Consider the following 13,270-nt stretch of genomic DNA (forward strand, 5'->3'; position numbering starts at 1 on the left):
TGGCGGAATAAGGGTTAAAATTTGTTATTTCTTCTTTTTTGCTAGTCTTGGAATCTCATGCATTTCTCAAATATTTCTAGCAGCTCAGATGGTGAAAACTTTTTGCACTACTTCCCAATACATCCTAGTGACACCTGCTCTTTATGGACCTGATCAAAAACCCATTGAAGTTGAGGGAAGGCTTCCATTGATTTTGGTGGTCATCAGATCAGACTCTGAGCAACCATCCGAGAAACAACATATGTTGATCAACTTTAAAGTGGCCACAAGGACAGGGGTTTGGTTACTGGAGGTAGCTACTAGAATAGATTTAACTATATTAAAAGTGAATATCAGATTATGTACTAATTCCTCTGGAATTTCTGACAATCTGCTTGACAATCTGATCAGCAACATTTTAAAGTGCCAATGCTTCATAGCACTGTAAGCACATAGCATAAAATTCACCTAAGTGGAGGACCCATCCAAAGCTCTCTGGCTTGCCCAAGTACAGTAGAACCCTACAAGGAATTTTTTTTTAATTCTACTCTTGCCCCGCAATTTCCACTCCCACCTGCTCCTGCATTGTTTCTTGAATTTTTATCTCATTCCTGCTGTTATGGCAGTTGGTCCGATGGGAACCCAGTCCCACTGCAGGACTCTAAAATTGTCCCAGTAATGGCTGGATGAGCTGCTCTCAGCAGATGTCTCCCCACTCCCTGCACCCCTGTGCAATAGGATGGGAACTCCCTGACCCTGCCAACTCACCCATGCAGAAGGATCCGAATTCTTATACACCTCTATTAGGGGATGAGCAGCCCCAGTGTCTTTCCCTTCCCCATGCAAAGGAATTAGAAACTTCCAACTCTCCCTGCAAATAGCTGGAGAAACCCTGCATCATCATGCACAGGGGATGGGAAGCCTCCATGCCTTGCCATCCCCAGGCATGGGCAGGGAGACCCCCCCATTGCCATCCTTACTTCTGCACTGTTGCTGATGGTTCTGCTGCCTTAAGAGTTGGGTGGCTGGAGAGCGTTGGCTGCTGAATGGGACGTTCATGTTGTTTTCAGTGCAGGAGGACTGGTTTTTAAATCCTGCTTCTGCCACAATACCCATTCCCACTCTTGAATTTTTAATCCTGTTCCCGCTATTATGGCAGCAGGTCCTGTGGGACCCACAGGATCCCAGTCCCACTGCAGGGTTCTACTCCCAAGGCTCATGGTGAGTCTATGCAGCAGGTTGGTTGGTGGGTGTAGATGCAGTGGCCATGCAGGGGTTGTAGAAGGAGATTCTACCCTGGCCCTTATCAGTGCACTTGGAGAAGAGACCACATGATCTAGGAAACCAAGTCTACTCCAGAGGTATGTGTAGTGATTGAGTTGCAGTCCTATTGCCTGCATCCATCCTGGGGAGGATTACATCTTCTCTAACTTAGTTCCATAGTTCCTTCTGAAGGGCTTGATTCTGTAAGGGCTGGGCATTCTGACCTTGATCCAAAAAAGCTCTTTAAGCATATGAATAGTCTTATTGACAACAATAGGGCCATGTCTACCCTATGGGCACCACAGTTATGGAACTGTAGTGCTACACTCTAGAAGATTCCTTCAGCAACAGAAGGGGTTTTTTCCAATCACTGTAGAGCTCCATCCGATCGAGCGATGGTAACTAGACTGACAGAAGCATTCTTCCCTTGATCTAGCTGCATCTACACAGGGGGTTAAGCTGACACAGCGACAGTGCTCAGGCTTAGGATGGTTCTTATACTTAAAGTTAAGCATGCATTTAATATACTACATTTTGTGCATTATATGTATGTAATTTTAAAACACTAGTGTAAGGAAAACGAAACAAAATGCAGCTGTTCTTTTTTTATTTTACCACTTATCTAAAGAAACTTTTTTATCAAGGCAAAAATCTTACATTGTAACATCACAAAAAAAAAAACAAAACAAAAAGGGCAGAAAGTAGTTTACCATGTGTAACTGTGTATAAGAGTAATGTAAACAATAATCACCATCTTCTGTTCATTTAAAGCTCTGTTTAGAGTTCAGTCTTAAATTTACAATACAACAAAGTATAAATACATTATTTTTCAGGACAGATTTGTTTCTTCTGATGAAAGTAGATTATCTAGTGCCCCAGCCTCTGCAAAGGGGAAAAAGAAAAAACACAGTCATTATTTTCAGCAACAAATAGTTAAGTGCAAAGTTTAGTATTAACAATTGATTCCTAAAAATCAGCCTTAGGATTGCTAAACTTTCTTACTTTGCTTCCCTTCAACCACAGATGAGGCAACAGGCTCATGCTTTTCATGGCTCATTTCTAGGCTATTAATAAGTAATAACTTCCTGTTATAATTTACACTATTTTTAAAAACCTTCCACATCAACCTTGATGTTTTGATTCATATCATAAGATTTATTATTGTTTGATCCTGCAACTGGCTCAGGCTGGGCAGACCCCCGCACCGAGCCAGTTTCAGAATTGGGGCCTAAAAGGCCAACTGTGATAGTGACCTCCAAGAAATCACTTGTGAGGGTGTTGTTATAAATATGCCCCTTCTCTTTAAGATGGAAGTATATGAATTATCTGAATCATTATTGTTTAAAACATTTCTCTAAAATGAATTATTTTGAGAAAGAAAATGCATAAATCAATATATTTATTGTAATAAACTGACATTTGAGTAGATGTGTAAAAAGCATTACATTATTATTGGCCTGAAAATATATCTATATATTTTTAAATCAAATAATGATTGGCCTACATATTCATGTCAAGATTTCGCTGGTAGCCATTGTTAGCTAAAAACGTAGCATCACTTGCTAATATTCTGTGTTTTGTAGCTTTGAGTACCAGTTCTGCATCACAGAAAAGCCATTGTGCACGATCCAGGGAATTTGGTTTTTGTGTAGTCTCAAGGTTGATTGTAACAGTAAGGAGAAGTATGTAACTGTGTGATCCAAAGAGCAGACTGGTTAATTTTTACTCAGAAAGTCACAGTTCAGCCCCTGGTTGACGCTTGACCCCTGGGGCAAGTAATTGGTGTCATCTCTTTACTAGGTGCATATTACTTATCCCTCCATGCTGGCTCAGTTTGCAGAGGTCAGGGCTCAGCCTATTCCCCAGCCATTCCTGTTCACCTGCCCAGGAGGGTGCTCCAACCCCCACACTGGGACATAGCTTACACATGGGAGTACAGAAATGTCTATATTGCACTGGTATATAAACACCAGCTGGCCAATATTAAAATCAGGATCTCGTTGAGCTTCCATTTAGCACTTAGTCACTGAGGCCCAAATAATCCTCCGGATGGGAACCCTAACTCATTTGCAATAAGCTTGCATTTTCCTTCACATGATTTGTTGGGAGAAGAGGATCAATACCACTGATCAAGGATGTCTCAAGAGCTACCCTCCCTGAGCCATTTATGCTCTCAAGCTGTTCATGCAGTGACTACTGTTCCCAAGTTTTGGGTGGATTCACCGATACCGACTTTCCACTCACCCATACATAGGCTATTCAAGTGAGGAAGTTGGGTCCTCAAAAAGTTATTTCAAGTGTCTACCCTGTAAATATGGGTTTGGACAGATGCTCAATGTTCAGTTAACAGAGAGGAACAGTACTGAAAGATTGGAAGAATGGATATTTTTAGAGCATTGTATGAATGTTTGGAAATGTTATTTTAGATCCATGTAATCTATCAGATGAGTAAAAATGTTGAATGGAAAAATACTTGTACTCCACCCAGTGACTAAGTAAACATGCTCTGCAGGAAGTGGGAAGAGAAATGGAGCCACCCTCTCCCAGCTGCATAATAAGCCTCCAGAGACCATAACTCACCTTGCAAGCAGATCCATTGATTTTAATGGGTTACCCTCTGAAAGCTACTTCTCAAAATTAGGATAGAAGATTTGGGCCCCAGTTTTGCCTATTTGACATTTCTGTAAAAATGTCGATTGTTTTTACAAAAAAAGGAGGGGTTTTTGTGCAGTTAATCCACATTAATGTTATTATACAGCAAAACCAGGGTTATCTGGAAAACTCTTATCCCAAACATGGTCATGTCCTACTGTGACCTCTCAGATCTTGAAAAATCCCTTCAGTTTTCCCAAAGTTTGATTGAGTTAACTTATTCAAACATGCTCCATGAGATTCAGGTAAACTGGGATGTGCTGTGTTTGAAAAACGTTTGAGAAAGTCCAAAAGCAAACCTAAGATTTTGTGCCAGAGGCAGGACAGTTGAATTATTCTCAATCCCTGGAAAGGACAGTTCTGCTCAAAGATCCTTAACTATATCATTCAGACACACACAGTCTCTGTAGACTGTGCAATGTAATTTAGTCAACATTGTGGTTGTATTTTAGTATTTACAGTATTCTCAGGAGTGAATATTTTTCTGAACCAACATAGATCATTTTAGAAAAGGATGCCAAAACTGTCCAGAGTTTAATTTATAAAATTCATATAATCTTGAAGTTAGACTGTGAATCTCTTTTCACAAGTGAAAATAAATGACAAATGTATCATTCCAGTGCATTAGAAATCATAGAATATCAGGGTTGGAAGGGACCCCAGAAGGTCATCTAGTCCAACCCCCTGCTCGAAGCAGGACCAATTCCCAGTTAAATCATCCCAGCCAGGGCTTTGTCAAGCCTGACCTTAAAAACCTCTAAGGAAGGAGGTTCTACCACCTCCCTAGGTAACGCATTCCAGTGTTTCACCACTCTCTTAGTGAAAAAGTTTTTCCTAATATCCAATCTAAACCTCCCCCATTGCAACTTGATTAATTAACACAGCATCTGTAATTTTATCTAACAGTAAATTCATTGTTATGAAAGTGTCTATAATTCATTATAGTCAAAGGTAGGGATTTATAGAGAAGGTATGTGACAGAATTGGTGACTTTTGAATGAAAGATCCATATGCTTGCAATTACAATACATGCCTTTAATGTTCCTGTTATTTTTTCCTTCTAATGCAAATCACTTTCTAAATATTTTGAATGTAGCAGAGTTCAAAGGAGCAATTCTATATTGGCTGAAAAGTTGAAAAAAGGTATATTTACGTAAATCAATTTACTTTGCCTGAAATTTTCTGAAAAATGCACGAAGACCTTCAAAGTGAGAATAGAGGTTTAGTAACCACCCAGGTTTTCCCTTTTCTTGATGCTATAATAAAGGCATAATCCTTAGTTAGGCATCCTTAGAGTTCTCAGTCTTGCAGGTCCTATAGATAGTTCTCCAGTATTTCACAGGAAGTTTCGCCTCTGTTTGAACTGTTGCCACACAGGTGAGTGATGTCACAATTTCAGGGAATATGACTTCACCACTGTGTCCCAATGGAGGGAAAATTTGTTTTCTTTGTCACTGTCTTACACAAATGTAAAAACAACTTGATGATAAACTTTGAAACATCTCCTTTTATTCAGTCTTTTGAGTAAAAACATTGACACTATTGAAAGATAGTTCAAACAGTTTTAGCAGTTGTCATCATTTTGATGGTACCTACAGGCTCCAAGCAGGATCAGGACCCCTCTGTGCTAGGCACTGTACACATGCATAATGAAAAGATGGTTCCTGCACCAAGGAGCTTATAGTCAACATCTCAATCCTGCGGCCACTTAGTCATATACTTAATGTCTTGCACTTCTGTGACACTACTTGTATGCTGAACTTTAAGCATCTCCATAAGTTTTTTGTGGGAGCAGGCTTTAAGTAGTTTCTTCCAGATATCAATTTATTAATATGCATATTCAGTGATATTGTTTCAGCACATTTTGTCCTAGGAGTTATATCAATCATCATCAAGACCATTCTCCAGTGATGCTCAACAAAGTCACACAATTTAAACATGAATCTACAATTATACATTCAATCCCAGTCCTGCAGCTCTTATTCAAGAGTTTTGTCCAAGTAAGGATTACAGAATTAGATCCGCAGTGACTGAAATAAAACTGTACTTTTAAATGATTGAGAGCTTTACTAACCTTTAAGATGCAAGTAAGTCAAAAATTCAATTACTGTGCGTACAACATTGTCGTCAACCGCTGGTTTCCCAAAATTACCTGGAAAACATTTATGGGATATTATTTAATGTACAGATAATAGTGAATGTATCAGCAAATATTCATACTGTGACTAAAGTTGTAAGAGTTCAGAAAAATCTGTGAAACTACATTTCATTTTAAAAGTTCAGTGGAAAAACAGCCAGATTCTCTTCTGCACTGAAATATGTTTGGTGCAAGAATTGGGTGACATCAGGGAGCTTGTTCCAGCTCCCTGATTCTGGAGCTTCTGTACTGATATAAATTAAAGCAGCCTTCAGGTTATTTGGTTTACAGTGCTTGTAAGGTCCTCCAGGGCTGTCTGTGGAACTTGTAAATTCTGCAACACCAGTCAAGATGTTTATATCTGAAGGGACCTCAGAGGCTCAGATTTCCAGAGAAAATGGGTGAATAAATTTGGACATAATTTTATTAAAAAAGATAGTCCACTGCATTAGTTCCCCTTGAACATGTAAACAATTACCATTTTAAGATACTTTATAAGAAGCCACTACATTCCACAAGTGAAAGATATGTTTTTCAAAATACCCGATTCAATTCCACTGAAACTTAAAAACAAAGTCTTCATTGACTAGGGTCTGCATGAGACATTTCAGGTGCAAAGGAGATTTTCAGAGATGATGGAAGGAGTGTGCTTAAATGAAGTTTATAACAAAGATTGTAACTTAGTTTAGGTCCCATTCTGCAAAGTGCTGAGCACTATCAACTTGGGGTAGCTTCACTGGGAATTGAGGGCACGCAGCAGCACCTAAGAAGCTGCGTGTGCAGCTCCACGATGTATAGTTTCCAGATCACATATTTACAAAAGAACGGTCTACATGTCCACAGCTGGAAAACACAGTGAGTCAGTCAGAAGTATTACTAGATCAGAGTGCACTAACTGTCCCTTTCATCAATATTTTAGAGTAGCAAAATATTATACCTGCTTTGCTAGGCACCAACATTTCAGGAAACAATTCAAAATTTTTTTCTGTACAACCATAACCATAAATGAACTAATAGTCTTCAACAGAATTTTACAACTTATGGGAGGCCTATCAATGTTCTCCTACTAATAAGTAATAAGCAAAGAACCTTATCTGAATTTTGGACCTTTGTTGACTATCAGATGTGTCTCTATTGTACTGTCAGGGTTTGAGTTAGATTGTAAGTTCCTTGGAGCAGGACTATCTTCCCCTGTTAGTACAATGCTGAGCACAGGAATAACTATCAGCCTTCTCTGGATTGGAATGAGAAATGGATCTCATTTTGAGATTCCCTAACAGAGGACTAGATCATGTCTTTTGATCCATGTATAGGGCTCTTTCCATGTGTGGATCACTCCCTCACTATACAGAGGAGAGTCACAACAGCTCCCAAGGCTTCTTCTGGACCTCATAAATAGCTATCTGTGTGTTTGGAGATCTGTGTAGATTAGAAGGAAGCAAGTAGTGGGTGGAACAGGCAAAAAAAAAAAGGTAGATCAAGAGAAGGTCCTGAGGAGACCTGTAGGTTATACTTAAAAATTCACACACCCCCACCCACCTACCCCTAACTCAGTGGGGAACCCCCTCCTTTAAGGGACGCCTCAGCTGTGCTACCAAGTAGCAAGGCTAGAGATTCTGTAGGAGCACAGAGCCTCCATATGTATGGCCAGGGAGGAGAGGCTGGTATGTCTTCCATTGGGAGAGCAGGATGTCAGAGGAAATGCTGATGGAAATTGCTGATGGAAATTTTACAACATTTGCTGCCTTAACATGGTGTTACCATGTAGGTGTGATCTAGATATGAAACTGCAATTCTATAAAGCAAAAGCTACCTGCTGCTAAGCTGTAATTCTGTTTAATGATGAATCAAGAGAGAAAGTTGGTTGTTATATAAATGTTTAGAAGTGGTGTGTTCCTGTTAATAATATCCAGCTGAGTACCTGCTTTAACTCATTGACTGTCACATCACTTTTTATATGTATTTTTTATTATTACAAATTGATATTCAAAATTCTATACAAAGTATTTAAAATAAAACCTCAATAAATGGCAACTAAAAAACAACGTTTGCCTCTGCAGAAGCTCCTCAGCTGCCTCTAGCATCATTCATCCTTTGTCTAGGAATGCAAGCTGAGTATTTGTTAGTTCAATAAAAAAAAGTTTCAGATATACCAAGAAAAGGAAATGGCTTTTGTATTGGTCTAAATATTTGCTTAAAGAAAAATAAGGTGTTTTGAACAAAGTAACATTTTTGCATACCAATACATAGGAATTAGAGGAATAAAATTAAATGATTTAGGATGTACAGTTTGAATTTTGAACCATTACCCTCAGCATAAAGTAGAAAAAAAATGTACAATACAAACAAGGGTTATAAAACAGGAAGGTTTCAGAGTAACAGCCGTGTTAGTCTGTATTCGCAAAAAGAAAAGGAGTACTTGTGGCACCTTAGAGACTAACCAATTTGAGCATAAGCTTTCGTGAGCTCACGAAAGCTTATGCTCAAATAAATTGGTTAGTCTCTAAGGTGCCACAAGTACTCCTTTTCTTTTTGCGAAAAACAGGAAGATATACCATAGGGATCTGATCCTGAGAAGTACAGAGCACTTAACTCCCATTGAGCTCAGAGTTGTGAATGTTCAGCACCTCTCAGGATTAAGGGCCTGTTCTAAAACCCATTGCATTAAATGGAAAGACTCCTACGGACTTCATTAAGCTTTGGATCAGGACCTACGTCTTCTAATTGAAAGAATCTGTATAATTTTTCCATAATTAAACAATTATACTTGTGATGGGGTTATGAAAAAATCCATTTCTCAAATCCAGCTCTATACAGCTTTCAGCTCTATGTTGGTATGATAAAAGGGGTCTCCTGTTTCTATACCTTTCCCTAATCTATGATCTCCCTAATATTGTCTTTACTGATCACACTCCTGGGCTAATCAGTTAGGACTAAGTGTCCAAAAAGACTTGAAAGCTTTGTTTTGAACATAAAGAAAAAAAAAAGGTAGGTTTTAATAGTAAAACGTGTTAAATTTAGATAAAATTAAGGAAACTCAAAAGCTTTTGTCCTGCCAGTCAAATGTATGACTCTGCATTTTGAGCTATTGGAGGCAGAATACACATAATTCAGGTCATGATCTCCAAACTCTGGAGACAAATTTTGCTTTCCTTTCTCATATGAATACTCTCATTGACTTCAATGGGACTATTCATGTATGTTAAGTACATTGTCCCCTTAAATGGAAGCTTAAGCTTGCTTGCAGGCAGTACAAATAACTCAAACGTAGTAAATAAAATGCTGTATACAGAAGCACAAACTCTTGGGTTTCATAATTTCATTACCTATTTTTATGTCCTCTTCAGGCTGTATGTCACGTTTACCAGCTAGGCCATGTTTGTCATTAAAAGATCTGTGATTATCTACTGCATCTGTTAAATAAATTAGAGATGAAGAGTTAATTTCATTTACAGTCTCCAGCCTGGTTTTCATGGATTTTATTGAGATGGCTATAAAAAAAAGTCTCTTCTTGAGCTTTCTTTTCATTTGTGCACAAGAACATGATGGGATTGTTAATGGAATGATGTACAATTAGTGAATCAAAAGAATAATTCCTTAATAAGCTTTTTTTTTAAAATTGTGCGTATGTAGTTTATATCCATTAAGGGCCCATTCCTATATTGCTTGCACTCCCAAACTCTTCCTGAATTGAGTGGGAGTTTTGGGTGTACAAGGAATGCAGAGTTGGACCATTCATGGGTAATTTAGGAATGTAGTTTTGCTATTCTTGCCTCTTTAAAAACAAACAAAAAAAAAGGTGCTAAGTAATTTGTTTAAAAGTAAACTGCTATTAGTTTACATGAATAACCTCCAAAAGCTCTCTTCTCTCCCCCTTACAGTGGGCATTTCCTTTATCAGTAAAAGCTGATCAATACAACTGGCAACAGAGGATGATGCCTATTATCCAGTCTTAGAGAAATGGCACTCGGCAAATATATGCCCTCATTACAGAATGTCATGTATGTCTTTCAACACAGTCTATTCTGGCATTGCTGCTTTAACACAAATATACTTACAAAACATTTACAGAATCAATAAATACATCAAAGATGCATACATTTGTATCCCAAGGTCAGTTACAAAAGGTGAATAAAGGAAAAAAAAATATGATCCTTATATGGACAGCAGTATTAATTATCTGTAACGTTTATCATAGACTATAGAGGGTGAAACTAGGCAACCCCCAGTAATATTTAACATAAAAAGTAGTAAAGGTAGGTATAGATGTCTGTATGTTTTATGCCTCTCAGCATCTTGAAAACCTTGGGTAAAAATAAATGACATTTATTAAATCAGCTACAAATAGTTTTAAAGGAAGGCTTTTTAGCCTATTTGGGACACCTTCACTTTTCATCTCCATATTTTTTTGGAAACCTGAACTTTACATTTTCAGCCTCTCAGACATTGGTGTTTGTTTTTATTTACAAAACGGAATTAATTATTTTCCTCTTGTAAGTTACTGATATTTACAATCTCAGAGAAAGAAAAGGAGTACTTGTGGCACCTTAGAGACTAACAAATTTATGTGAGCATAAGTTTTAGGAGAGTTTGTTTTGTCCAAGAATAGTATCAGAAGGCTATGCATCTGGGCATTTTTATGTAGATTTCGAGTGAAATCTTGGCCCCACTGAGTTCAGTGGCAAAGCTGCCACTGATTTCAATGGGGCCCAATTTCACCCATAGTATTTCCCCCTTGATTGACCTCCAAAATTCCATAAAATGTTATAACTACTTAGCAAGGCAAATGCTCTTAGATTCTATACAGTTAGTGATCATTATTGTATAATTGGAGGTAAAGCTACTATTTTAGAGTAATAAGATGTTTGCCATCTAAGAATTACAACTCACTATCACTAAGGAACTCCAAGAGTACCCAAATGTGTAATTCCATATAATTTAGTGCTTATACATGGCATTGCTTTTAAAGAGGAAGCTTAAATTCTATTTGTTTCTATCCCAGGCTTCAGATGTGTAACTAATTGAAAGTTCTCTGAAATAACACTCTTTAGTTTTATGTAATAGCCAGATTAGTGGGTAGCACACTCTTAGCAGATAATAGGGTCAAGTGACCATTTTTAATAGAATTTTAAAAATATAGAAAAATTAAATATTTGACTTACGTGGCCCAAGCAGGTAACCAGCACTATTCAAAGTCCAGCCCCGTTTTTCTTTTGCCTTACAGAGGGAAAAGTGCAGGTAGGTTATTTATTGCATGATTTACATAATACTTTCTGAAAAAAAAAAAAAAAAACAAACACACACAAACATGAATCTGGGAGGTTGGTTTGTGCAAACAGATTCATTAGGGTTTCTAATGAGCTGATATGTTTTATTCATCAAAAAAAGTGTTATTTCAGTTTGGGTGAAACCCTGGCCTCACTGGAGTCAATGGGAGTTTTGCCATTGACTTCAGCATGATCGGGATTTTGACCCTATATAGACGAAAGTGCAAATCACACATTAAAATTTCTAATGCAAACTTTACAAGTTAAAATAAATGTGACCTGCTCCCAATCTGCTTTACTGAAAAGTATAACTATTTCCCTCTAGATACTTGTTTGGATTTACACAATTTGTCATTGTATCTCAGCTGTTTATATTTTGTAAGCTTTATGTAAAAAAAAAAAAAAAAAAAAGCATTCCTTGTTTTTTTCTAAGTTAAGATGGCCATTCATTGAACTTTACTGTATAAAACTAATAGCCCTTGTTTTGTTTAACTACTCTGTAGTACATTTGTCATAATTAGATGAGTATTCAAATGTCCAATATTCCCAATTGTTCATCCACCATCCAAAATATTCTCGGGCACTTGCTTTGTTTTGCTCAGCCCTGTGTCTAACCAGAGAGCCCGTCAGCGTAGCGCGCACTGGTACTTGTCAGCGGAGACGCTGAGTGAGCGTGTCTAATGGATAGAGCCCCTGTAAATGAAGTTTATACTTACTGATAAAACGAGTCCAAATGTCTCCGAGAGGGTGGCGCAAAGGATTAAAGAGAGCAACAGGAGACTAGTCCACCTCCTCATCTGAAAGGAGACCACAAACGCTCGGGGTTATTTGCTTTGCCTTCCCAGTTTGGGATCCTAGGTGTGGGGGTTAAAATGGACTTAGGTTCCCACAGGGACCTGATGCCTTAAGAAACATCGAGGCAGGAGGAACTTATGAGAAGGAAGGGTGAGTCCCGTGCATCTGAAAGTTCAGGAAGGAACGGCAGAGAATGTCAAATCCTAAAAAAGCAGGAACACCCCCGAAGTTGGAGACAGAACCTGACCTCACAGGGGCATGGAGACAGGAGATCAGCCTTTACAATACCTGCCCCTTTCCCCACTTCTACACACAAGTCATTGCAGTCACTAATATGGGGGGGTCAGAAGGGAGGGCGTCCACGGTCTAAGATTTCATGTACCTGAAAGTTTGCCTTTCAGAAGGCAAAGAGGCTAAAAATAAGGGGAAAGTACCTTGAGTTGGGGTGCGCTGGTCTGTTCTTCACTGCGCGGGTTCAGTCCTGGCTGGCAGTGGGGCAGGGAGCTGTCCGCAGGCTGCTCTGGGGAATGGATGTTCACAGCTGGGACTCCTCACTGCATGGCCCCGGTGCGCTCACGGAGTAGGGGATGCAATGGAGTGGGGGGGCTCCAATGCCTGTGAGCCCAAGAGCGCTCCCCCTCCGCTATTTATGGGTTGCAGCGCAACTTTGCAGGCGCGGCTCTCTCCCGGGGGAGAATCGAGAGCCGCCCACATCCCCGGGTCATTTCCCCTCGCCAAGTCACTGCATTAGGAAGGGCAAAAATTACAGCAATTCAATTAGAGGCATTTGGAAGCAAGATGTGGGCTGCAGATAGATAACAGCCTGGCCAATTACCTTTCATTACGCTTGGGTTGGACACTGGCTAGCAGTTGAAAAGAGCTCTGTTCTACTAGACAGCCTGGCCTGACTTCTGTCTTTCTCCTGAAACTTCAGAAGTTCTTTGTTGTTGTTTGAGAATAAGGAAAGGTAAATTGAACATAGCTCCCTCTTTGGAGAATCGGGTACAGAAGCAGAGCTAAATGGAAAAGGCTCTGTATTATGCTGGCTAATAACACTCGTATCCTTGTCAATTACAGTATTTGTTATTACATTCAAGAACACAGAATCGTCGTCTGCCCTTCTCTGCGAGCCCCATGAGTCTCTCTTCAGTCCAGCCACTATCGGTTTCTTTTAAAA

The 13,270-nt window shown here is 39.0% G+C and overlaps 1 protein-coding gene across 1 annotated transcript; it reads right to left on the minus strand.

Annotated features, from left to right (window-relative positions):
• Positions 1–1,832: 1,832 nt before the first annotated feature.
• Positions 1,833–12,775, minus strand: GAL (galanin and GMAP prepropeptide). The gene is made up of 6 exons (XM_048853849.2): positions 12,528–12,775; positions 12,015–12,095; positions 11,194–11,248; positions 9,358–9,444; positions 5,969–6,046; positions 1,833–2,124 (listed from the first exon to the last, which is right to left on the minus strand). The coding sequence occupies exons 2-6, from the start codon at positions 12,093–12,095 to the stop codon at positions 2,072–2,074; spliced, it is 354 nt and encodes a 117-aa protein (XP_048709806.1). The 5' UTR covers positions 12,528–12,775; the 3' UTR covers positions 1,833–2,071.
• Positions 12,776–13,270: the final 495 nt, after the last annotated feature.

Source organism: Caretta caretta, chromosome 6, assembly GCF_965140235.1.
Source record: "Caretta caretta isolate rCarCar2 chromosome 6, rCarCar1.hap1, whole genome shotgun sequence".
Classification (NCBI taxonomy): Eukaryota; Metazoa; Chordata; order Testudines; family Cheloniidae; genus Caretta; species Caretta caretta.